Source organism: Artemia sp. Qi Xiang Cuo, chromosome 18 (genome assembly GCF_049724085.1).
Source record: "Artemia sp. Qi Xiang Cuo chromosome 18, ASM4972408v1, whole genome shotgun sequence".
Lineage (NCBI taxonomy): Eukaryota > Metazoa > Arthropoda > Branchiopoda > Anostraca > Artemiidae > Artemia > Artemia sp. Qi Xiang Cuo.
The window spans coordinates 301180-328400 of NC_142811.1; the positions used below are offsets into that span (position 1 = coordinate 301180).

A 27221-nucleotide genomic window follows, 5' to 3' on the forward strand; every position below is an offset into this window, starting at 1 on the left:
GCGTGTTGACAACCTACTCCGGGCTTAAATCCAAACTGGTTATCTCTCTCAAGCATGTTATTAGTCACAAAAGGTATTAAAACATGCTCAAGAACTTTACTAAAGGTGCAAGAGACAGTAATAGGTCGGTAAGAAGAGCAAATTAAAGGAGAATTTCCCTTCTTTAAAATTGAAGAGACAGTACCACACAAAAAACTCCCCGATACACTAGAAGTACAAATTCACCTAAGAAGAAGTATGCGGATACGGTCAATAAGGGGGGGAGCAATCTAATAAAAGGTGAAATCTAGATGTACCATCATTATCAACATTATCTGATTTAAGTTTTTGAATTTCTTCAATTACGGATGAAAGAGAAATGGGAACACAGAGATAATGAGATAGAGGGGTACTAAAAATAGCAGAAAGAGAATGAGAATACAAAGAATGCACACGGTAATTAACATTAGAAAAAATAGCCGAGTAATGGTCATGCCAAATAGATGCAGGAAGACAATCACTATTTGGTACATCACTTCTAATCGACTCAGAATTAATAACTTTTCGCCATTCTCTCTTTGACACTGGAAAATCCATACCACGATAACGCATAGACTTAAGATATTTTTTATATTCCCTGCGGGTCTTACGCTTAAGGTCAGAAACAATACCACAGGGCGGTCTATTACATTCATTCCAAACTTTTAACCAAAACTTAGCTGTATTTTTCAAAGTTTTTAAATTAGGATCTAAAGACCAGATAGGTTTTTGCGTACCACGTCTAACACGTTGCAGCGGCACTGCAACTGCCTTGGCATCTATTAAAAATTTAATTATTTGATTATAATAGCAATCCAGGTCCTTTTTGCGATTCCCTTGTATAGGGCTCTGAAGCAGATGATAGGGAACTCGTATAGCAGACAGAAGCCTTGTTAGTGTAAACGCATAAAGAGGAACACCAGCTTTCTTCCAATTACTTTTTTCAAACCATTTTGAAGACTGGGGTACTTTGCAGATATATTGATATTAACTGTTGAAAGATCCGTCAGTTCAAGATTTTTTTTTTCACTGTAACTTTTATGTTAATTTTCAATGCAGTAAGAACTGGAAAAGAATAAATTTGTAATATACGAGTAATTCGTTTTCAGTGAAGTGCCAATGACACAGAAGGCTTTAGGTTTTTACAGTAAAAGAAGAGGGCAGTATCCAAATTTTGTTTGTAGTGAAACTATATTGGTCTTGACCAATCTTGGAAAGAACTAATAAATTAAACTGAATATTTGATGTATAATGATGTTAATTCTGAAAGCTCATATTTATTTTAAATATTAAGTACAAAAGAAAATATTTGTAGTATAATTCGTTTTCAGTAAAGCGCCAACGACACAGTAGGTTTTAGGCTTCTGCAGTGAGGCGATACCCAAACTCTTGTTTGTAGTTAATTTTATTCGATTCAAACTTGATTTGTCTTTGAGGTGTGGGGCGGCGCACTTAGCATAAAGAAGAAAACTTTAGCGTAGACAGTAGGAGAGGGGGGGGGGGTGAGATTGGAGACTCATCCAATACGGCGCGGAACTTCACTTATGTCCTTCATTCCCGATTTAGGAGATTAGACAGACTCATTGGGCTGTAGAATGTTGGACCGTTTGAGTTATGGAAGACGTTAAAATGCTCAAAAATACTTAATATTTTCAGTTATTGCAGGATTGATTTCATAGATTGTGGAATGGTGAGTCCCCTGGGCCATCATTTGGGTGAGTCTCAACTCATAATATGCAATTTTGATTAATTGTTCCGTGTTTTGTGCATACATTATTCTATATATGTTATTTTGAGTTATCCTTTTATCGCATTGCGTCCATTTTAAGCCTTGAGATGAAAACTGAAACCTTAGTGTAGACAGTGGTGGGGGGAAGTCTCCCCCGTCACATGCATAATTGAGCAGCCACAGAAAAAGCAATACAAATGAAAATAATCTGTCTTTTGAAAATGTCTTTTTTCCAAAGACACGAACAAAATTGTCTAAAGGAACCTGAAGTGCTATCTCTGACATTTCCGTTGATTCTTTATTCCCGTTACTTTCTGATGTAAAATTTAGAATGTTATCGAATGGGTTTAGTCGTCTCCTCCCTGAATAATTCACGTTTGGAAAACCCACCCCTGGGAAAGTCCTCCCCCCTCAAAGAACATTTTCTTTTCCTGCTGCGTTAAATTCCACCCAGCAGAAATTTATTTATTAATTTACATTAATACCAGCACTAAATTTATTTATTAATTTATATTAATATCTATTGTATGTTTTTTGCATTGATTGCTTATTTAATGATTGTTTATATGCCCCCAGGGCATAACTTACAACGCCTACCCCCGGGCCCTGATGGGCTGTGTCGACAAAGGAGTTTTTTGTTATCTGAACTTTGAACTATTTTGAGAAAATGTCTATCTCACAATTTTTATCTGATGCATTTAGGGCTTGGAGGAGGGGGGGGCTAGTTGCCCTCTGATCTCTTTTTAATCTTAAAAAGTGAACTAGAACTTTCAATTTCCACTCACATGAGCCCTCTCTAAAGTTTATACGAGCATCCCTTCCATAAGAAATAATGGAAAGGATTCGGAGAATCCTGAAATTACAACCTTTGCCCTGAGGGCTGTGGGGGAGTTGTCATCCTCTAAGACCTAATTTCCAGAATTAAAACTACGTTTAATAAAATGGCTGCCTCAAAATTTTGATTGGATGTGTTTGGGGAAATTGTGGCATGAGAGGGGGGTCAGTTGCCCTCAAATCACTTTAGACTATTAAAATGGCACTAGCCCTTTGAATTTCCAATTGAATGAGCCTTTTTTGAAGTTTCTACGACACTGCCTTCTATAAAAACCTTATATGCCCCCAGGGTATTACTTAAAACCCTTGCATTGAGGGTTGTGGGGGAGTGTCCTCCTCAAAAACATATTTTCTATCTTAAAATCAGCTACGTTGAACAAAATGGCTATCACAAAACTTTGATTGGATGTGTTTGGGAGAATGATGGGCGTGGGAGGGAGGGCTAGTTGCCCTCCAATCACGTTCGACAAATAAAAAGAGCACTATCCCTTTTAATTTCCAATCAAACGAGCCTTTTTTGAAGTTTCTATGACAACACCTTCTATAAAAAACCTTATATACCCCCAGGGCATAATTAAAAACCCTTCCCCTAAGGGTTGTGGGGGAGTGTCCTCCTCAAAAATATATTTTCTATCTGGAAATCAACTACGCCGAACCAAATGGATATCTCAAAATTTTGATTGGATGTGTTTGGGGGAATGATAGGCGTGGGGGGGGGGCCGGAATTTGCACTCAAAACCCTTTAGAATATTAAAAAGGGCACTATCCCTTTGAATTTCCAATTGAATGAACCTTTTTTGAAGTTTGTACGACAACGCCTTCTATAGAAACCTTATATGCCCCAAGGGCATAACTTAAAACCCTTGCCTTGAGGATTGTGGGGAAGTATCCTCCTCAAAGACATATTTTCTATCTGGAATCAACGCTAAACAAAATGGCTATCTCAAAATTTTGATTGGATGTGTTTGGGGAAATGATGGGCATGGGGGGGGGGGCTAGTTGCCCTCCAATCACTCTCGACTAATAAAAAGGGCACTAGCCCTTTGAATTTCCAATCGAATGAGCCTATTTTGAAGTTTCTACGACAACGCCTTCTAGAAAAAAATGCCCCCAGGGCATAACTTAAAACCCTTGCCCTGAGGGTTGTGGGGGAGTATCCTCCTCAAAAATATATTTTCTATCTGGAAATCAACTACGCTGAACAAAATGGCTATCTTAAAATTTTGATTGGATGGGTTTGGGGGAATGACGGGCGGGGGCGGGGGGCTAGTTGCCCTCCAATCATTTTCGACTATTAAAAAGGGCACTAGAACTCTCGATTTCCAATCGAATGAGCCCCCTTTGAAGTTTCTAACACGACCCCTTCCATATGAAGTGCCTTTAGGAAAAAAATAGAACATTGGAGCCGTATGGCCTTTACTAGAGGCAACGCCACAGCGTTGCCTCTTATAAGCGACAGTGGGAATCTATATATAGAAGCCTGCTGCGTGCCTAGTACCGGGGCAACTCCAAGTATATAATATATATATTATATATATATATATATATATATATATATATATATATATATATATATATATATATATATATATATATATATATATATATATATATATATATATATATGTTTTTCGGGTCTAACGGTAGTAATAACTCCTAGCCCCTGTAATAACTGCAAACCCTTAAGCACTCTGGCTAGGCCTGTAGTTTTATTTTCTTTTTAGTCTTAAGAAAAAGAGCAGAGGAGAGAATCCAATACGTCCCGTAAGAAGCGACCGTTGGTTATTTCCAAATAATTCCAAATATTCCAAATAATTTCCAAATATTCCAAATAATCAAAATGCAATATAGTTTAATCGTGGTTGCAGTAATAGCTGCAACCACGAACCACATGGTCTACCGTCGTGGTCTGACGAACCTCGACCCGTATTAACGAAAAACACACGTTTTCAAGAAAGCTGGCAAATGAGAAAAAAAAAGTCATTTCAGGAATGGTAACTATTATTTAAATTAGTTTTAATAGTAAAAACATTCATAATAAAATGTTGCTAAAACACATATGGTAAATTAAACAGAATAATAACAGAACGCAATAAAAAACGGATGCTCTTTCTGGGTCTGCGGTGATGGAAACCCCTAGACCCCTGTCTACGGATGCGCTATTCCATTTTCTTTTTAGTCTTATTTTGGTTATTAAAACAAAAAAATATATTAGCCATTTAATTCAATTCTTAAATATGTTGCAATCCTTATTAAAAGATGAGGGTTAGTTTTCTATTTAAAAAAAAAGTAAAGCTCACATTTTAATATAAATAAAATATTAGCAATCGTGACAGGATCATGTATCTTTAAAAAATGCATGATGTAATTCTGAAATATGAACTATCTGGTTATATGACGCTGTAAGTTAGAATAGAAAAATGCTGACCTATAGTTTAGGTAATAAATCGTGCTTAAGAAAGCTCAAATGATAAAACATGAAGGTAATATTTCTCAACAAAATATCAAATGAAACAAAAGTATTAAGCTACTGTTTTCACTCCAATTTTTTAGTAATTAAATAAAAAAAATTTAACTGAAATCAAGGAGTTTGAAACTCAAAACAAACAGAAATTATTCCGTATATGAAGGGATGCCCACTCCTCAATACCTTGCTCTTTTCACTAAAGCTGTTAACGCTTCTAAAAAAGCTTCTTGCTCTAATTAAACGGCCTCTGTCTTTTAGTAGCCATCCTTTAAAAAAAATGGGACCAATAGCCAGACTTTAGCGTAAAGAGCAAAGTATTGAGGAGGGGCCAACCCCTTATATATGGATAAGGGGTCAAATTCCCTCTAGGTAGTTCCATCCTCGCTGAAAATCCCCTCTCCCGTAAAATTTCTTGCGGACGATTCACCCTGAAAAATTCTCCTTGGAACACTTTCAATTGAAAAACATTTTAATTTTTAACCAGTTTCTCAGTCACTCTGGAATTGCCCCTTTCCCTGGAATTTTATCTTGGAAATCAAAACAAGCAGTAAATAGCCCCGGATAATTCCCCCGGAACATCTCTACAGGCAAAATTGAGTCGGCAAATAGAATGTAAAACAATTAAAAAGAATTTCGTATAGGAATCCTATCAAATCCCCACAGTGTAAAGTTTCCCCTTGAAAACTCGTACCCTGGAAAACTCCCCAAAAGAAGATTCTCTTAATGAAAATCGAAATCCCCCTCCCCCCAAAAATGTGAGTATACTTTCCAATAGCAAATACTATACATAAACAATTGGCAAATTTCATACGGGCCTCGCCTCACGGACTGTGGGGGGGGGGGTATGATTTACCACTAGGTCCCTCGGCCCGGACCTAGAAGCGCATAATGCTAGCGGGAGCAATAAATTATCACTGAGTAATTTTTTTCTGACAAAAACTTGACTGACGTGATTTATCGTCGCCAGGTGCACTCTGCCACCACGCTGCCTGTTCACAGAAAAGTGACTTTAAAACAACACAGGAATTCCATGGTCACTTATAAACTGTTAGATGTCTCCCAAGAATGGTAGTTGAGAGTTCGGTATTACCCCTCTCTTTCATCACTTTTCGCTCATCAGTTGTGTTCTGTTAACACACAGTTACATGGTTACTTGTTTACACACAGTTACAGTTACATGGGGGTTCAGTTACACGGAGTGTCAGTTAGATGGGATGGAGTTGGACGGGGGTTCAGTTGCACGAGGGTTCAGTTAAATGGGGTTCAGTTACATGACGGTTCAGTAGCACGACGTTTCAGTTGCACGGGGGCTAAGTTGCACGGGGGTTAAGTTGCACGGGGGTCGGTTATACAGGGGTTCAGTTGCATGGGGTTTCAGTTGCATGGGGGTTCAGTTACATGGGGGTTCAGTTACACGGGGGTTTAGTTAAATGGGGTTGAGTTGCACGGGGGTTGAGTTGCACCGGGGTTGATTTGCACAAGGGTTCAGTTAAATGGGGTTCAGTTGCATGAGGGTTTAGTAGCACGAGGGTTCAGTTGCAAGGGGGTTCAGTTGCACGGGGGTTCGGTTATACAGTGGTTCAGTTGCACGGGGGTTCAGTTGCACCGGGGTTGAGTTGCACGAGGGTTCAGTTAAAGGGGGTTCAGGTGCATGAGTGTTCAGTAGCACGAGGGTTCAGTTGCAAGGGGGTTCAGTTGCACAGGGGTTCAGTTGCACGGGGGTTCGGTTATACGGGGGTTCAGTTGCACGGGGGTTCAATTGCACGGTGGTTCGGTTATACGGGGGTTCAGTTACACGGTGGTTCAGTTACACAGTGGTTCAGTTACACGGGGGTTCAGTTACAGGGGTTCAGTTTCTTGGGGTTCAGCTACACGGGGGTTCAGTTACACCCACACCGTTCAATGCAGCTTGAGGTGGAGCTTGAGAAAACCCTGGTAGGCTAAACAGTTTATTTGTCTTTAATGCAAGATGTTGGAAATACAAGGGATATAATTCTCCTGTTTTTTACCCTTCTCTACATTTTCAAGTACCCCAAGACAAGTATCCCGTAGTTTTAAAATCGCCAAGAACTAGATGGCGGTGGTGATTTTTCCTTTCCCTACTAGCTCTGGTTTTCACTAAATTTTCCCTTAGCGTTGTTAAAAATAAAAGGAAAATGACTATTTCTCGGTATCTCAAACCTAGAAATTTGTAAAACAACAAACTGAAAATGGTGTTTGCCGCTATGCGACCTAATTATGTTCTACTTGAACGAACAAATGAAAGTAACACTCTTGAGCAGCCATTAGAATAGCGGTAAATTATCCTAATAGCAAAACAAAATGATGACATTATCGTAACCCGCATGACAATTCCATGCTAAGTAATTAGTAAACAATTTTTATTTTCAGCAACAATAAATGTACTTTACCGTTGTTACGCCTGCATCTATATTTTATTGTGTTTTCAAATAAATACGACGCAAAAAATATGATGTTATTAATTGTCAGCATGATATTTTATTTCTTAGATTCCGCTTGACCAATTTTTTCGACAATAAAAACATATTTTAGCGTTGTTATGATGTTGTTTAAATTTTGAGCATACTAGAAGGCAGCAAAGAGGAGCAGCAAAGAGGAGCAGCAAAGAGGAGCAGCAAAGAGGAGCAGCAAAGAGGAGCAGCAAAGAGGAGCAGCAAAGAGGAGCAGCAAAGAGGACACCCAAATCGAGTTCCACCACTGTATTTGTGCGCAAGTGTGGTTTAAAATATTAGCAAGGAACACTGCATCTTAGTTTCGCTTCTAATTTTTAAGAGATCAACTATGCTTGCGCCCATCAAACAGTTCGTGGTAACGAACTGTAAGTAAGGAGCGACCCGGCTCAATGGTAATCGAAACTCTAGAAAACAGTATTTTAGTACAAATAGATACGTCAAAAGAATCAGATTTTGATGTTGATTTCAAATATATAAGTTTCAGCAAGTTTAGTCCTACCCATCAAAAGTTAAGCGCCTTAGAAAATTTGGCTGATTTTTGAAAAAAGGGGGAAAGACCCACTAAACGCTACAGAACCTTAATGAAAATCACACCATCATATTCAGCGTATCAAAGAACCCAAATGAAGAGCTTTCAAGCTTCTATCTACAAAAATGTGGAATTTTGCATTTTTTTGCCAGAAGAAAGATCACGGATGCGTGTTTTTTTTTCCAGGGGTGATCGTATCGACCCAGTGGTCCTAGAATATCATGGGAGGACTCATTGGAATGGAAATTAAAAGTTCTAGTGCCCTTTTTAAGTGACCAAAAAAATGGAGGGCAACTAGGCCCCCTCCCACACTAATTTTTTTCCAAAGTCACACGATGAGGGTGAGTCGGGGGTTATGTGGGAGGATCTTTCCATGAAGGAAGTTTTCATGGGGGAAAAGACATTGCTATGAAGGGGACGCAGGACTTCCCAGCATTATTTAAAAAAAGATCAGAAATTAAATATAAAAAAACAAGTTTTTCAACTGCAACAGCAGCAACATCAAAACTTTAAACGAACAGAAAATATTACATATATGATTGAGCTCACCCCCTAGTCAATACCTCGCTCTTTAAGCCAAAGATTTTTTACTACTTTCATAAGAGCTATTTATTCTAATTAACGGCCTTTGTGATTAAGCGGTCATTATTAAAGAATTGGAACAAAATTCGAACTTTAGCTTAAAGAGAAAGGTATTGACTAGGGGGTGAACCCCCTAATATACGTATTAAAAATATACGAATATAGAAGTTTGTTACGTAAGTTAATTCGTAAGTTGCGTATATTAATTACTAATAAAAACGTTCGTAAATAAAATTAAACAAGTTTCGAGAAAGTCATTTAACCAAATAAAAGTAAATTAATATGCAAATTTTGTTTTAATTATTCATGTACAGTGAGCCAAGATCAAAACCTGCATTTATTCAAAAACGTTCAAAATTTAAATAAAAAAAATAAGTTTTTTTTAACTGAAAGTAAGGAATGACGTTAAAACGAACAGAAATTATTCCTGATATGAAAGGGGCTGTCCCCTCCTCAACGCCTCGCTCTTTACGCTAAAGTTTGACTTTCTCACAACTCTATTTTTTTAAACAATAAAAACCTTTAGCATAGAGTGAGGCGTTGAGGAGGGGACACCCCTTTAATATAAGGAATAATTTCTGTTCGTTTTAAGTTTTAACGTCGTTCCTTACTTTCAGTAAAAAAAAACTTGTTTATTTTATTTAATCTCCAGAAGGAACAACATCACCCCATGCCGCAGATATTGTTTTATCATAGGCAGCGCAGTAGCACTGCCTAAGTAAAGAACGATATTGGCACAATGTATTTTATTTTTTTGTTTTAGACCAGGGCACTTTGTATCGAAGGAGTTGTCGTAGAAACTTCGAAAAGGACTCATTCGATTGGAAATTGGAGTGGCTTGTGCCCTTTTTAATAGTCGAAAGGGATTGGAAGGCAACTAACACCTCTTCCACGCCCACCTTTTTCTCAAACACATCCAATCAAAATTTTGAGATAGCCAGCTTGTTCAGCGTAGTTGATTTCCACATAGAAATTATGTTTTTGAGGCGGATACTCTCCCACAACCCTCAGGGCAAGGATTGTAAGTTATGCCCTGGGGGCATTGAGGATTTTTTACAGAAAGCGTTGTCGTATAAAATTCAAAAAGAATTCGATTGGAAATTGATAGTGCTAGAGCCCTTTTTAATAGTCGAAAATGATTGAAGAACAACTAACTCCCCTCTCCCGCCCATCATTTCTCCAAACATATTCTATCAAAATTTTGAGATATTCATTTCGTTTAACGTAGTTGAAAGTTCTGGAAATTAGGTCTTTGAGGATGACCCCCCCCCCTCCCCCTCACAACCCTCACAACCCTGGGGGCATATATGGTTCTTATAGAAAGTTTTGTCGTAGAAACTTCAAAAAGGGCTCATTTGATTGGAAACTGAAAGGGCTAGTGCCCTTTTTAATAGTCAAAAGTGAATGGAGAGCAGCTAATCCCCCTCTCACGCCCACCATTTCCCCAAACACATTCAATAGGATGTTTCTTTGGGGTAAGGGGCATTTCTATGAAGGGGGCGCCGGATTTCCAAGCATTATTTAAAAAACGATCAGAAATTAAATAAAAAAACAAGTTTTTTCAACTGAAATGTAAGAAGGAATATTAGAACTTAAAACGAACAGAAATTATAACGTATGTGAGGGGGAAACATCCCCTACAAGTGAGAGAATTTTAATGACAATCACACCGTCAGATTCAGCGTATCAGAAAACCCTATTACATAGGGTTCAAGCTCATATCTGCAAAAATCTGCAACTTTGTATTTTTTCCCAGAAGAAAAATATACGAATATAGAAGTTAGTTACGAAAGTTAATTTGTAAGGACATCCATTTAGCAAAAGAAAAGTAAAATTTTATGCAAATAAAAGCTGCATTAACAAAAAAACGATCAGAAATTAAATAAAAAAAACTAGTTTTTTTAACTGAAAGTAAGGAGCGACATTAAAACTTAAAACGAACAGAAATTATTCCGTATATGAAAGGGGCTGTCCCCTTCTCAACGCCTCGCTCTTTACCCTCAAGTTTGACTCTGTCTCACAACTTTATTTTTTAAAACAATAAAAAACTTTAGCGTAAAGAGCGAGGCATTGAGGAGGGGACAGCCCCTTTCATATACGGAATAATTTCTGTTCGTTTTAAGTTTTAATGTCGCTCCTTACTTTCAGTTTAAAAAACTAGTTTTTTTTATTTAATAACTTTAAGAAATCAAAAATTAATGAAGATTTCAAGGAATATATATCAGCTTAGGTATATTAAATCGACAATGCACATTGTTTTCAGTAAATTCATTTGAATTTTTTTCAGTAAAGTACAAATTATATTCTGGCTTTTAGAAAGCATGGGGTTTAAAACCCTACTAAGATTAATTTCTGCTCGTTTTGATTTTGACTTATTTTAATTTCTGTTTGTTATGGGTTTCATTTATTTATTGATACTGATTTTTGGAAGTTGTATGCTTGATAGATTATTTGATTCTAGTTTTGTTCATTATTGGTTTAATGTTGGAGTGCTTTACTTTTTTTCGAAAAACTTATTTTGTGCAAAAGTTTTTTTTATTAGTTAATTAAAAAGGTCAAGCATGTCCGTGTCTGAATGGGTAAGGCTACAGAAATTACTTATTTCTACATATGTTAAACAAAATTTCGTTGATTAGCAGTTAGTGGGAATATGGAACACAATTATCTGATCAAGTTTAGGCTGGGGTCTCTGGGCTAGGGTAAAGGTACCTACTGCAGCCCCCTCTCGTAAAAAACAGCACTATGCACCGACCGTTGCAACGCTTTACTTCCTTATTTTTTTAGTTTATCATAAAATTCACTAATTTTTGTAGGCATTTTATTTTCCCCCCCCTCCCTTTTTAGAGATAAAAATGAATGAGAATCCTTGGTAAATGCCCGCCCCCAATCTTCTTAAAACTACCTCGAAGTGTTAATCTACAACAAAGTGTTAAATCCTCCAAGAACTAATGTTAAGAAACAACAAGATGTCGGTGTCGACGATCCCTACACTTTTTTTTTAACACATATATTACCTTGTCCGTTTCTCCTAGTCTTAGGACTTCTCCTAAATTCTTCTGAGTTTCTCCGGCAGATCCAAAATAAGCTAGGAGCAGGGCTGAGTGGACGCTAAATGGCGAGAAGAAGACATTTTGCGGTTTTTTGCTTTTGATACCACCATTATCCGCATAGACTTTCTTGAAAAGATCAATGCTGAAGTCCACTTCTCCAGCATAGAATTCAGCAGCAGATGTTACCTAAAAAAGACTCACTATGTACAATTTGAAACTCATACCAGCTCTCTGTTAGTAAGGAAAGGGTATTCGCCATTTTGATAGGAAGAATATCTCCTGTGTAGGATAAAAAAAAAGCCATAAAATCCACAGAAATATAATTATTTAGACTAAAAATTATAATATTCTGACCATCAACCAAGGCCGTATCCAGGGGGGGGGGGGGTTACCCGGTTTGACCCCCCGAAACTTTTGACAGAGTCAAAATTAGGTCGAAAATTAGTAAAACCTAGGTAAAAATCAGTAAAATTAGTCGAAAACTCAGTCAAAAAATAGTAACCCCCCCCCCCGAAAAAAAATTCTGGATCCGCCCTTGCCATCAACCCTCTCCTTTCTCATTTCTGAATACCAGTGGCGCAATGTCATCAAAATACTGGGGGGGGGCAAAGTCGGAGCCAATTTTTCCAAACCAAGTGAAAATAAAAGTGAAACTGAAAAATGAGCAATATAATAACTACTACTACTACTACTAACAACTCATCGCAGCACCAAGCCGCCTGAGGCCAACGCAGCTACGCACGTTCCTCCTCCACCTCAATATATTCAAGGTCTCCCTTTGTAAACCCCCCGAGGAAGTTCCCATTTCCTTTAAATCTTCCTTTATGACGTCCTCCCACCCCAGACGAGGACAACCTGCATTCCATTTCGTCCTAGGCGGTTGGCCGAAAAGGACAATCTTTGGCAATCTGTCATCCTTCATCCACGTAACGTGCCCTAGCCACCTCAACGTTTCTTTCATTATAACCCTAGAAAGCAGTATTGAGCCACATTTTTCGTACAGCATAGGGCTACTCTTTGAAACACGGTCAGTCAGCCGGGTACCCAGAACAATCCGTAAGCAATTTCTCTGGAAAACATCTAGCAAATGTTCATCCCTCATTGCATGGCCTATGTACATTCGTGCAGGAGATATTATGCTGCCTTCAGGGTCAACTTCTTGCAATCAATTAATGCGACCACAAGGATTGATTACAAATGAGCAACAGGTCATAGTACGATTTCTTTAGCATATAATTTAGAGATTGAACGTGGCGATGAAGTAGTAGTTGGTGTTAAGTCATTTGTGTTTTCCTCCTAAAGGTAAAATAAGACGCATAGGATTTTGACAAGATCTCTTAAGGAACTTTTCGCCGTTTTTAACTTAAAAGTTTTGTAAGATATCCTAGGAGGTTTTTTACTAAAGGAACATGTGATAAAAAGCTTCTAAGGTTTTCCTAACAATCATTATAAAGGACAATTTGAGAAAAATTTCAAGTTGAAAATAGCAAAGATTCTTTACGGATTTTTTCAAAATTCTATGCTTCTGAACTAGGCACAACTATCATTCTAAAGATTTTGTCATTAAAGTGAGATTTTCATGTTACAAATCAAAAACCTTACTGATCCTTAGAATTTACTGATTAACCAACAATCACAACGTTTCATTAATGTCAAAAGGTAAAATATATGTAAGGATGCTCGGAAACTGTGTAGAACGTGGTATAACAGCGACTGTCAAGAAATCTTATTGCTTGAGAAGTGTTAACCCTTCCTTTCAGTATTTTTTTAAACCCTATCTCCTTTCCTTTCAGTGGCTCCATCTTTTAATTCTAAAACTAATAACAACTAAACAGATTTAACTCTGGGGTAACCTTTGGGACAAGAGTGGTAGCCCTTGAGGTAAATCATCTATAAAAATAAGTAAGTATGACGGCACTAGACCCTTAAGATCCAAACTGGGTGCGCTGATTTCTGCTTCGTGGCCCTTCAGCCAGCAAGTGCAATAGGGGGTTGGGGCTAGCCATCCTTGGCTTTCGCACACCCTTCCTTCTTACCTTCCCCAGATTTCTCCAAGTACTTATTTAGATCTGGCCGAGATAACGGAGTCACACCCCTGACCCCCGTCCCAAACCAAATAACCGGCCACGCCAGGAATCGAATCCGTGCCCCTTGGACAAAAGATTCCCAACCCAGTGCGCCAACCAATTAGCTTGAACGACTTTCAAATGCGTCATCTATGGAAATAATAGAAACGAAAGTGGCTCTTGCTGATTGGAATGCAGCACCATATGTTGAAAATCATGCAGTGATCAAAATAAGACAGGCTTACACAAAGTGCCCATTCAACTGGGGATCCCGACACATTCTTTTTACACGGTTCTAAGCCGGCTTAAGCCCTTTGTGTGGACTTGAGAAGAAGTTATTAGTCCTTGGCCTACACTGAAGATTTGAATGGACTGGGGTGGAGGAGGAACACAATTAAATTTGCTGACTTCAGGTGACTTGTTGCTCAAATGAGTTTTTATGTGCAGTAATAGTAGTAGTAGTCGAATCAGAATGAAATTATTATTTCGAAAACAGGGGTGCCAATTCAAGAAAATGTAGGGGGATGACTGTGATTTTTTTTTTATTTCATAAATTTATCATAGATGGGGGAATTTTTTTTCCTTTCCATGAAAATACAAAAAAAGTATTTTTTTCAACATCTTAAGGGCAATCCCCCCAATTTGTGTCTCTGCTCCAAAGCAGTGTTGTGTGGTAAATATTTGTCGCTAGACAGTTTAATTAAAACTGAGGTTTAGATTTATGGTTGCTAAAGACCGTGGTTTAGTCTTTATTTGGTTGCAGCTCCTTCTGAAACTATGATGACTCATGACTAGCCACAAGACTGAAATGTTTGTACTCTGTTGGTGTCATCTGACATTGCTCTGCGACAAGCTGTTCAAAGTAGTTGTAAGGTTTTATTCTGATTAATTTGTTCTGTATGATATTAATCTAATCTGCTATCCTTTGTAAATGGGCTGCATGTTACCAAAACAGGAACTTCAGACTTGACTGAGTTAAATATGCTCCAGATTTTAGCCCAAGTGGCAGCTTTTTTAGATCGCATAGCATGGTTTTTATTTTATTTTTTTTTTAATTTTTATTATTTTTATACTAATGTTTCTTGATTGTATCTTATGACCGATGCACAGCATAAATATTATACAGTATGGAAAACCAGGGTTGCCAAAACTTTTAGGGACAAAAGTGTCCAAATCAGTCGAAAAAGGACACTTTTAGCATCCCTCTAGAAAATTAGCCAAAATACAGGGTTGCCTCTGTGAACTTTCAAAACCTGTGAAAAAAATGCCAAAAAACCTGTGAAATTCGTCCTTCTTAGTTCTGCCACCTAGCAGTCTGTTACCTGCATGAGTTCTGCAGGTATTTCCAGCTTTGACATTAACGGTACCTATAAATTAAGTTTAGTGCTAGTTCAATTTGAAGAGATGGCAGAAAAAAAAATCGTCATGAGAATGTCAACAGAGCGAAATTTTATATCGATACCACTACCTATCTTAGTCGAAAAGGAAAGAACCAATCATAGAGATTCATTTTCGCTTCGGTATTTTCATAAGTTATGCGAAAAATATGCGAGTCGTTGATCTTTGGGTGCGACAAGGTCCGAACGGCTGTAAAAACGAAATGTCTATTTTGACCTACATGGTTTTATAGTTAAACAAAAGACGTCAATCACCTTAACCACTCAGCCTACTGGTTGGTCAAGAGGTTAAAGTCGTTTAACAACTCCTCTATCTTCCCGTTTTCTGAACATTTAGAAGTAGCCCTGAGCAAAAATGACATTTTCGAGAACTAAAAAAATGAGAAGACAAGGCCAATCGAAATATATTCGCTTGTTATACTCGATAGAAACTGGCGACCAGCGTTTGACAAAAAACACAGCTGAAAGTATAGAATATAAAAACAGAAACATTGGCTAGCGGCTATAAATAAAATTGAGCCGCAACACAGCTTTTTGGCGAAACTCCTTTCTTTCTATGACAGCAGTGTAATAATAGCCATATGCACAAGGCTACACGCCACAGGGATTTACGCGGAACGCGCCAGCAGGGAATGGCCATTCACTTCTTCTTTCCAGCCTTCTCAGCGGCCTTGGGGACGTTGCCACCAGCAGTAGGAGGGTCCTTGAAGTTGACCGACTTGATGACAGTGGCGGATCCAGAGGGCAAGGGGGGAGCACCCCCCCCCCTAGCGTAGTTTAAAATAGTGTAATTTACTTAATTAATTCAATTTTGCGTTAATTAAACTTGCTCCTAATGCAAGTTTACCGGATCAACCTATTTTGCCCCCCCCCTCATTTTTTTTCGAATCAACCTATTTCACCCCCCCCCCCAAAAAAAAAATCCTGGATCCGCCCCTGCTTGATGACAAACGTCAACCGTAAGATAGAAGAAAAAGATGGATTCGATAGTTCTAGTATACCACATTGGTTAAGACTTAAGGTTCTATTCCTATTCGGTTGATATGGTGTTCTTGAAAGTCGCAAAAACATCTAAGAAAAATCCCCAAGACGTTACCAAAGCTTAAAAGTAAAGTACAAACTAAAAGCAGTCGTATTTATAAAAAAAAAGAAGAAAATAACACTTTGGTGCTTTTGCAGATTTTGAGATATCTATCCCTAAGCGAGAAACTCCTGAACAGAGTAAAAGAGTTGTAGTTTTTGATCGTAGTGCCCTATTGAAACTAAAAAATAATATGGTTCATATTGATTGGGTATCTCTGTTTGGAAATGAGAGTGATGTAAATACTAAATTTTCACTCTTTTATAGTAAGCTTTTAGAAATGGTTAAGGAAGTGGGAGCAGTGAAGAATTCGAAAGGTCGAAAACATAATGGGAGGAAGCCATGGATAACGCATGACCTTCTTCGAAAATAAATGTAAGAGATAGACTGTTTAAGTCACAAGCTTTAAGACTGACGGATGAGAATAAAGAGCGATACCGTGCTTTTCGTAATTGTTTGAATAATATCCTCCGTGAGGCTAAACAGAAATATATTAGTATGAAGTTTAAGAATGTTAAAGGTAACCCGTTGAAAACTTGGCAAATAATCCATAACGTTATAGGTCAGCGGTCTAATATTCTACCAACTGAAGTGACTGTTAATGAGGTTATAATTGCAGATGGTAATGGGATATGTAATGAGTTTCTAAATCATTTTTGTTCGGTAGGCCTACAAATAGCCGAGATGGTTTCCTCGTCTCCAGATGACCCACCCTTTGGATCTACTCTACCATCTCCTGCAAATGTATCACTACATCTAAAGATGATTACATTAGATGAGTTAAGGGATATTATCTATAGTATGAAAAATAGTTCGTCCGGTAGTGACCTAGTCAACTTAAAAATTCTAAAATGCATTTTCCCTTGTATATCTGGTGTTTTGACATCACTGATTAATGATTGCTTCCGTCAAGGAAGGTTTCCAGATTGTTTAAAAAATGCAAGAGTGACACCGGTTTATAGAGGTGGTGATAGAAATGATTTGGGTAATTATTGCCCAATATCAGTCTTGCCAGTTATTTCTCGTCTTATTGAAAAATGTTTTAGTAATCGGTTGACCTATTTTTTAGAGAAGTTTAAATTGTTGAATAATAATCAGTTCGGTTTCAGAAAAGATAGGAAGTCAGAGGATGCATTGATATTTTTGACTAGTATAATTAACATAGCTTTAGATGAAGGATTTAAGGTTGGTGCAGTGTTTCTAGACCTACAGAAGGCTTTTGATACAGTTGACCATGGCCTACTCCTGGAAAAATGCGAGGTCTATGGGATCCGAGGTAAAGCTCTTGACTTTACGGAGTTTCCTTAGTAACCGGTACCAGTTTGTAGAGATGACTTGTATACAATCAGGCGCCCGCCCAGTGACTAGTGGTGTTCCGCAGGGGTCAGTTCTTGGTCCGATTCTTTTTCTATTGTATATTAATGATATACCTAATTGTATCCCAAGTTGTTGTTTTAATGTTAGTGATATGGCCAAAAATCCCAGGAATGAGACGGTGTCATTATTTGCTGATGACACAGTTGCTGTTAGTACCGCGAAAACAGAAGAATTACTTCAGATATCGATGAAAGATGCTACTGAAAGGTTATATTCCTGGTTGAGGGTAAATACATTAAAGATTAATCTGGGTAAGACTAATTTTGTTATTTTTTCCTGTTCACCAGATTTTTATCCATGGTTTCAGGATATTGCAACACAGTATGGAGCTTTAAAGCGGGCGTGTTCTTATAAGTACCTGTGGGTTTATATTGATGAAGTTTTATCATTCAAGCGCCATGTACATTATGTTTGTAAAACTGTGTCTCGTAACCTGGATATAATGAGAAAACTTAAGCATTTTTTCCTCCTTTTGTTATGCGCCTTCTTTATTATTCCCTTATCCATCCACATATATTGTATTGTAGTAGAGTTTGGCTTGGAACATTTCCTTCTATTGCTCGGCCAATACGAGTTCTACAGAACAACGCTGTTCGGCTGTTAGATGGCCTACAACCCTGGGATTCGGTACGAAACGTATATGAGCGTGTAAAGATACTGCCAGCTTCCGGATTACGGGAGTTGTATACACCTCTATTCATTTTTAGGATTCAGAGGGGTATAAACCTCCCGTGTTTTGATAGCTTGGCTAACCTGAGATCTTCTGTCCATGATTATGATACTAGGTCATCTGCAGAGATTAATATTCCACTGGTAGTTTCGGCCCGATCGATGTTTTTTTTGCTTCTCAGGGGGATCAGAAGTTGGAACCATCTTGATCAAAATATAAAAAATATAGGTGATATTTCTTCGTTTAAGATTGTAATTAAAGGGATGCTTTTTAGTAAGTATGAATTTTAGTTTTTTTTTTTTTTTTTTTTTTTTTTTAAATGATATTGGTAAATTTTTATTGCTCCTGGGGGTGATGATTATGAATATGATAGCAAATTTAATGAAAATGTTAAGGTTTATGGTTTGTGGTGCTGTTTGGAGACTGTGATATAGATAGGTTATTATTTTTTTCGTTTTTTTTATTGTTTTGTTTTGTTAGTGTATTTTTGCCACCCCCTTGGACAAGTTTTTACTTCTTGGGGTCCGCTAAACTTATGTTAAATTGTTTGTTTGTTTAGAATAAATCTCTCTCTAAAGACATTTGGTTTTTGATTTGGAAAAATGTCCAAAAAGTGTCTTTTTTTTCAAAAAGCTGCCTTTTTTGACCCAATAGTGCCCCGGTGTCCCTCAGAGTGAAAAAGTGTCCAAAAGCCACTAAAAGTGTCCATTTGGCATCCCAATGAAAAACTCCTATCTCCTGCATGAAAGAAACTCCGCCTTCGCGCGTGCGCAGTGACAAAACCCCAAGTAGCAACTGAAGCTATTACGACTTACGCAAAGGAAAATTTCCCTTTGCATGTGCTGTGATGTGTCCCATTTCTGAACCAAATTTTCCATACTGTCTAATATTTATACTTTGGATCGCTGTGTATATCACATGACTGAAAAACAGAAAGAGTTTTTGCGGTATGTTTTATAAGCATAAGACCGGGGGCTGAAAAAAACTCCTTCTCTTTACCCCTCAAGTTCAACTCTTCACCTCTTCTGTTGCCCAGAATGAAAGGTTATGAAAGAGACTTGCATCTTTCAAAAACTAAGCTTATCAAAACGGAATAAAAGATCTAAAGCCGAGAAGATCATAGACTCGTTTGTCGTATATAAATTTTTTCTGTCAAAAAAGAAGTGACGGGTTACTGAAAGAGACTGAGCTTTATTGGTAGATTCAACTATAGATATAAAGAAAAAAAACTACCAGAAATAAAAAAATGATATCTAAATGTTAATGATATCTAAAATGTTTTGTGAAAATGATATCTACTTGTTTTGTTGGTTTTAGTACATATAATTTTTACTAAATATAGACCTGGAGATGTCGTATTATTGACAGCAAATTTATTAGAAATGGTATGTCTACATTTTTCTTTAAAGTCAAAATACTTTTGCCTTCTATGTTTTTTATTTACGTAATGTATAGTATTTGCTTTCGATTTCACGCTTGGCCCTACTATTTTAAAAATAAGTACATAGAAATTATACGTTGAATAAGTACCTCTCCTGTGTTAATTATTTGCTTTGCTCCAAAACATTCAGGCTCAGGGATTTCTGTTTCATTTGTAGATATGGCCATTCCAGATATCGCCACCCATAATGATGCAAACGTTAAAAATATTCCCATGGTTCCTAAAATAAAATAATTTTGTTTATGCTTTTATTGTTTCTTTTGTAATCCCTACCCCGCACCTTCTCAAATATTGAGACCAAATAACGTGGAGCTTGCGAAATTCTATTTGCACGTTCCCGTTTTCTAGTGATGAGGTGTAACTCCAAAATAAAGCAGTTTTGCAGGCTAAGCCCCAGTAAAGAGAAAAAGAGTGGTGACAGTCTTAAACTTTCGTGTTAAAACTTTGCATGAATCCTAATGGCAAGGCCGTATTCAGGGGGGAGGGGGTTTGAACCCCTGCCCTAAATTGTTTATCCGAATCGTAAGAAACGTAACAAAAATGAATATAAACAAATTTTTGATGCGTTTTTCAGTTTTTTTGTAGCCCCACCGAAAAAAATCTTTTGTACCCCCCCCAAAAAAAAATCTTGGATAGTGCCCTGCCTAAGGGTTTATTTTTATGAAATGTTTTTGCAAGCCAATCATATTTTCCCTTATTATTTGGATAGAAAACAGCCCCACCTTTTAAAACGCGATTAACTAATCCTGAGCGATAATTCATGACATCTAAACTGACAAGAAAGCGCAATTTCTGGAGAGACAAACGCTGCTATTTTAAAACCTGATTGGTTCTTTTGCGAGAGCCAGTAAAAAGAGTGGAAACTTTGCGAGTCACCTTGTATGTTTCCTTAGAATGTGGTCCTTTTGATCATCATAACCTTGCTTAGTCAGAATCGCATTGGGATAGCCCTGCAAAGAAAATCATTCGAAATCCATTAACATGGTGAATGAAAGCTAATTTTTCCTCTGTCTACTGATGCGAGCTCACTCATTGTGAGCTCTGTATTTACTTGAAAAAAAAAGCTGATAAAATGGGTGAAATTCACCGATTTGGGGAAAATTTCGGGGGAAAACTCCCGATTTTGGGGAAATTTTCCCGATGTGGGGGAAAACTCGTTTTACAGATTATTTTTTAAGGGACAACAGAGCTTTCAGTGAGTGTCTTTGCATCAGTAAACGGAATAAATTAGCATTCATCGATGCATTCCCAAGCTTTACTAGGCCGTTCTTGAGGTTTATTAAAATTTTTGGAAAAAGAAAATCCTTCTGCTGTGTCACGCACTCCACTCGCCAAGCAACGCCACTCTAGCAAAACTTAAGAATGACCTAGTAGGGCTTGGCCAGGTGTTGATATTGTAATTGAAATCCCCTCCCCCTATTTTATAATCTAATGACTTTCTAAACTAAACTTTCAAAATATCTAATAATCTAAACTTTCAAAATAGTGAAAGTAAGTGAAAGATGACAAATCAAAAAGTCTTACAAACCAGTGTGTCACATTTTAATACTGAATACCTACCTCCCTCACACAAAAAGTTGTCCAATTCTATGATCGTAACCGTGTCCAAAATATAGTGGGTGAAGGGGAAAGATCTTTGGAAATGTGGTAATAACTAAACATTTTCATTTTTAAGGATCTTTAGGTAGCACCTGTGGGCACATGGTAGTACACGTGTCTCCCTATAGAGAAGAATAAAATACAATGAATTAAGAGTCAGATCAGCCCCGAAGCCGTATCTGGCTATGCCGATGTACGCTGCCGTTAGCCTACTACTAACGTAGATAGACCCCGGCCGCGCGCCGATGAGGGAAGACCGGTGGCGGCGGGGCAAAAAACAGCACGCCGCGCCGCGCCACCGGTAAGACGCCGGCGGAGCGCCGCCGGTAAGATGTCGGCGGAGCGCCGCCGGTAAGATGTCGGCGGCGCGCCACCGGTAAGATGTCGGCGGCGCGACCAATGTTGACCACAAACATTAATGTTTTCATCAGTCTTTCTAAAATCACAGCTTCAATTTACAACAGATTCGAGCCTGTTCATGAGTTCAAAAATTCACAAGCCGCTGGCTGGAAACTTTTTTGTTCTCTTCTTTGTTATTCATCAAGAGAAGTAGAAATCTGGTAGAAACGAAATGGCTGTGGCGTTTCAAAACCCTTGCATAATACGAGTAGTTGAAGTATCTATTAGCTATGTATTCTTAACATAAATAATTATCAAAATTAGTAGTTTTTTTCATCGAGCATTACTGCATATAAAACTTCAAATACCGTATCAAAAAATTCGTCAGTTATCTGGGTAAAAACTTTGAATATAACTTTGAACTTATAAGCTTAATTTTTTCATAATGCCCTTTGCCTATATCTGTTTTGTCACATTTAAAACAGTTGAAATGGGCGACTTTTATATTGATTGTTTTTTTTTTGTTTTTTTTTGCTCTTGTATTAAAAATTGGTTTTTAATTATAATTAAAAAAAAATGCATTTTAAAGTTGTTTTTTTGGCTTCTTTATAGAATATATGTCATGTAGGCTAAGGCTGAACTGCTGCTTTTTTATCGCTTTTGGCTGCTCTTTTGGATATTATTCATTTCTTCTTTTAAATAATTTTTTTCTTTTGGGGATTCATTCCAAATTATAAACTGATAAATACCTAATATCCGTCAAATTATAAACTGTATCTAAAAGGAGTAAATTTATCAAATTGAAAAATACATGATGAACACTTCACATGAGAACACTTCAATTACAATGACTCAAAAAATACTTAATGGTTTATTCGGTATGAAGGAAAATGAAGTGCCAGCTATTTTCTTAGGTAAAAAATGAAAAGCTCATCCGTTTTAAATGTAATTAAATAACATAATATGCAGACTGAAGTAGCTCCAGGAAGATGTTGAAATGTTCATCCTAGTTCGTCACTTTTAATCCAAGCAAAATGATAGGACACTTAGTATCATTTATTGAGTTTAAGCTTTGATTTCCAAATGCTCACCAGAATTACCAAATTTAAGAAAGTCGCAACAATAAGTCACTTGTGGTCAAAATACTTAGACTCCTCTTTGATCCCCACCCAGGGTCAAAGCTTCTGCTATGGTCATTTTTCATGGAAATCTCCAAAGAGTTTCTTTTTCAAATAGCTTTCAAGCATTGTTAGGGGTATTTAGACTTTTTTGCTTTTCTTCAAAGCTTTGAAACAATTACTGTAATATTCCAAATGTTACATTTGTGCATATTTTTGGTAGTAATTTGTGGGGTGATCAAATTTTCTAAACCACTGTAGATACGTAAGAGCGTTGCAACATCTAGTACCCTGACGTCATAAGACTGTCAAAGCTTCCTCCTTGAACCTCCCATATTGAAAGCTTTTATTATGACCCGACCTTTTAATGTAACTTGGGCACTGGACCAAGGACGCCATTGTTACTGGAGCGCAACGTTAGGTGGGGATGTCGATATCGCTTTCGTCACACCGATTCGTTTTAGTGTGAATCTGTCAGGTACATATGAATGAATGTTTTCAAAGTAAACCCGTTTCATCAATAGGAAAAAAAACGGATTGGAAGCATATGTCCCTTTCCCTTTGGACGATAAAACCATGCAAGTGCTGTATCAAGTTTAACTCATGAAAATCTTTTTAATTTTGTCGACTTTTCAACTTTTCGGCATCCCTGCTTTCAATTAATAAAAAAAAATCAAGATTCAATCACTTAAATATAATAAAACCCTAGGCCCCCCTCTGGAGAACATCTTGATAAGATACCGTCTTTGATTCAAGTAAAAAAATAATTAACTTATTGGCACCCCTACTTTAAAAAAAAAATTGAGGTATTATCATTTAAATATGATAGCTCAATCTCCCCCCCCCCCTCTGGATACCACCTTGATAGGATGCCGTCTCTGCTTTATATTAAAAAAAAATGAACTTTTTGGGATCCCTGCTTTCAATAAATAAAATTTCGAGCTATTATCATTTAAATATAATACCTCCCTACCCCCCCCCCCCTCTGGATACCACCTTGATAGGATACCGTCTAAGCTTTCATTAGAAAAATAATTTACTGAATAATAAACAAGGTCACTATATGGTTCAAACAAACACGCAAAATAACGCTAGCTTAGTGTTCCTTGAAAAAAAAATTGAGGGTGAGTAAAGAAGTACAAAGACAACAACAAAAATGTCGAAATTATTCAGATATACCTCAAATTATCGGAAAACTGAGTGATAGATTCGCCATAGCATTCGATAAGATCCAAAGAATCGAATTAAAAGGGAGCACACAAAAGCCAAATAAGGCCAGTAGCCTATGAGAAATCGCAAAATACCCAAGACAATGAACAAGTCCAAATGGGGGGTCCTGGGTCTATCAAAATATTTCAATGGTTTCCCAGGGAATTTGATATCATTTTCTTCCGTCTCCTCTTTAAATGAAAAAAATAATTATCTTTTTGGCATCCCTGCTTTCAATAAAAAAATGAGGTATTATCATTTAAAAATGATAGCCCCCTATCCCCCTCCCCTATAGGCAATAATTTACAATTTATTTATGAATCATATTTTTGGGGTAACTTCCGGAACAATCTTTAATTCCCCAACCTTGTACATAGCTTATACTATAGCTAAATTTTGTCTCAACCGAAGGCTGTTTTTTTTTTTTTGGGGGGGGGCGGTAAAAATGTTCCCGAAAGAAGATTGTATTTTCTATCAGGTGTTCAATAATTGAGTATTAAACATCAAGAAAATCTTATCTAAAAACAGCAAAAAAAAAAATCTGCAAACCTACAATTCAGCTGTAGAAACAATCTGTAGGCTGTCAATTTCAAAATCCAACAAAAGGCTGAAGCTGTATAGTAGTGAATGCGTTCTATAATTCTATTCAACTTCTTGACTAGAAGATAAAATTCTTGACTACGAATGATGTAAGAAATAGCGATTGGGAAATTGCATTCAAAATGATTTAAACTCATTTCATAAAGACGATACTTTTTTTTGTCAACATATGAAGAACTGTGTATATTGCAGTATTTGCAATAGCATATTGCATCTGTTTGGTTTTTATGCAAAGTAACAAAAGAGACGAAAATTAATGAACAACAGAGCAGTGAAGAATTATGGTATGCCAAGTACTATTTGGAAGGGAAAGTCACTGGTGATAAATCACTAGGGGTGGCACCGTGATTGCGTGATTTTCGGGATTCGGGGAACCAATTTTTTGTTGGGCGCGATGCATAGATTTTACGGGAAAGATTCAGTAGTTTGGAGATACTTCAACCCCTGCTTGATTTATAATCGGGAAAATCGAAATACTGAGCCACACGAAAAGGAAAATCTCTGACTTTGCAATTGACGCACTAAATAATTGCCGCAAAAATAATTTGAATTTAACCGAAACGACACTTCGGCAGTGTTCGACCGGGCCTCTCGTCGGCGGCGTTCGGTCGATCTGCCGGCGCGGCGCCGGGGTCTAAACGTAGAAACTATTTTCCTCGTAACAACCGTTTCTCACAGTTTTCAAACAGTTTGTGGTAACGAACTGTAAGTAAGGAGCGATCCGGCTCAATAGTAACTCAAGCTCTAAAAAACGGAATTTTGATACCAACAGATACATCAAAAGAATCGGATTTTTATGCTGATTTTAATACATAAGTTCCATCAAATTCAGTCAAATTCACCATCTGATTCAGCGTATCAGAGAACCATACTGTAGAGGTTTCAAGCTCCTATCTACACAAATGTTGAGTTTTGTATTTTTGCCAGAAGAAAGATCACGGATGCGTGTTTTTTCCCCAGAAAAAAGAGGGCTCATTCGAATGGAAATTAAAAGTTCTAGTGCCCTTTTTAAGTGACCAAAAAACTGGGGGGTAACTAGGCCCACTCCCACGCTCATTTTTCCCAAAGTCACCGCATCAAAGTTTCAAGATAGTCATTTTGCTCAGCATAGTCGAAACATCTAGTAACTATGTCTTTGAGGACGACTTAATCCCCCACAGTTCCCAGAGGAAGGGCTGCATGTTATGAACTTTGCCCATTGTTTACATATAGTATTGGTAATTGGTAAGTTTACAGACGTTTTCAGGGAGGATTGGTTTACGTGGGAAAATCTTTCCATGGAGGAATTTTTCATGGGGGAAGAGAATTTCCATGAAGGTGGCGCTGGATTTTCCAGCATTACTTAAAAAACAATCAGAAATTAAATAAAAAAACACATTTTTTCAACTGAAAGTAAGGAATTACATTAAAACTTACAACGAACAGAAATTATTACGTATATGAGGGGGTTTGTCCCCTCGTCAATACCTCACTCTTTATGCTAAAGTATTTTTAATAATTTTAAAAGAGCTATTTATTCTAATTAAACGGCCTTTGTAATACAGGGGATAAGGATGTGATTCCAATTTTTAAACAATTGGAACAAAATTCGAACTTTAGCGTAAAGAGCGAGGTATTGATGAGGGGGCAGACCCCTCATATTACGTATATGAGGAAGTTCGACTCCTTGTCAATACCTCGCTCTTTATGCTAAAGTTCAAATTTGTTAAATAATGGCCGATATAATCAATAACTTGTTTGTGTTATTTTCCGGCCAATCTTAGCATTTAATTTTACCGTAAGAAGCTTTATAAATATGATATTTATGTGATAATAAATCAAAGATATTGTGTGTCTTCGACTTGTTGTTGCTATTAAATAAAAAAAAGTTTTTTCGAACTGAAAGTAAGGAATAACATTAAAACTTACAAGGAACATAAACTATTATGTATAAATATCATGAATATAAATTATTACGTATATCTTTGAAAGAGCTTTTCTTTAATCATTTCGGTGATTTGAGAATGGCCCAACTTGTGACTTTCATTTTCATAAAAATAGTTTCGACATCTTTGGCCGTTTTGTTACTATGCCTCACAAAATTAGTTCCGCAAATGTCGCTAATTTAAGTTACTTGGGAGAATCTCTCCAAGGAGAAATTTCTCGTGGGGAAGGGGAATTTTCCATGGAGGGGAGCTGGATTTTCAGACATTATTTAAAAAACGATCAGCAAATAAATAAAAACAAGTTTTTTCAACTCAAAGTAAGAAGCAACATTAAAACTTAACAGGAACAGAAAATTTTACATATATGATATGGGTTGCCTCTCCTCAATAGCTCACTCTTATGCTAAGGTTTCATTTTTAACTTTTAAAAGAGGCTATTATTCTAATTAAACATCCTTTGTGATTCAGGAGTCATTCTTAAAAAAACTGTAACAAAAATCAAACTTAGTATATTATAAGGTTATTATTAGTTTAAAAAAGTAAAATTAATATAAAAATTTCGTTTTAATTATTCATCTACGGCGAGCCGAATACAAAACCTACACTAATTAAAAAACGTTCAGAAATTAAATAAAAAAACAATTTTTTTTAACTAAAAGTAAAGAGCAACATTAAACCTTAAAACGAACAGAAATTATTCCGTATATGAAAGGGGC

General features: G+C 37.1%; 1 protein-coding gene across 4 annotated transcripts in view; it reads right to left on the reverse strand.

Moving 5' to 3' along the window:
• LOC148941096 (serine protease inhibitor 88Ea-like) overlaps positions 1-27221 on the reverse strand; it is a 51251-nt gene that overhangs the window by 12872 nt on the left and 11158 nt on the right. For 3 of the 4 annotated variants that reach the window (XM_089104516.1, XM_089104514.1, XM_089104515.1), the window contains exons 2-3: positions 19805-19935; positions 11648-11869 (exon numbers count right to left, since the gene is read on the reverse strand). In XM_089104516.1, coding sequence (XP_088960642.1) covers positions 11648-11869; positions 19805-19930 — 348 coding nt within the window. In that variant the 5' untranslated portion in view covers positions 19931-19935. Of the gene's footprint in view, positions 1-11647; positions 11870-19804; positions 19936-24533; positions 24637-27221 lie in introns of those variants that run through there. The other variant, XM_089104518.1, reaches the window with a different exon arrangement.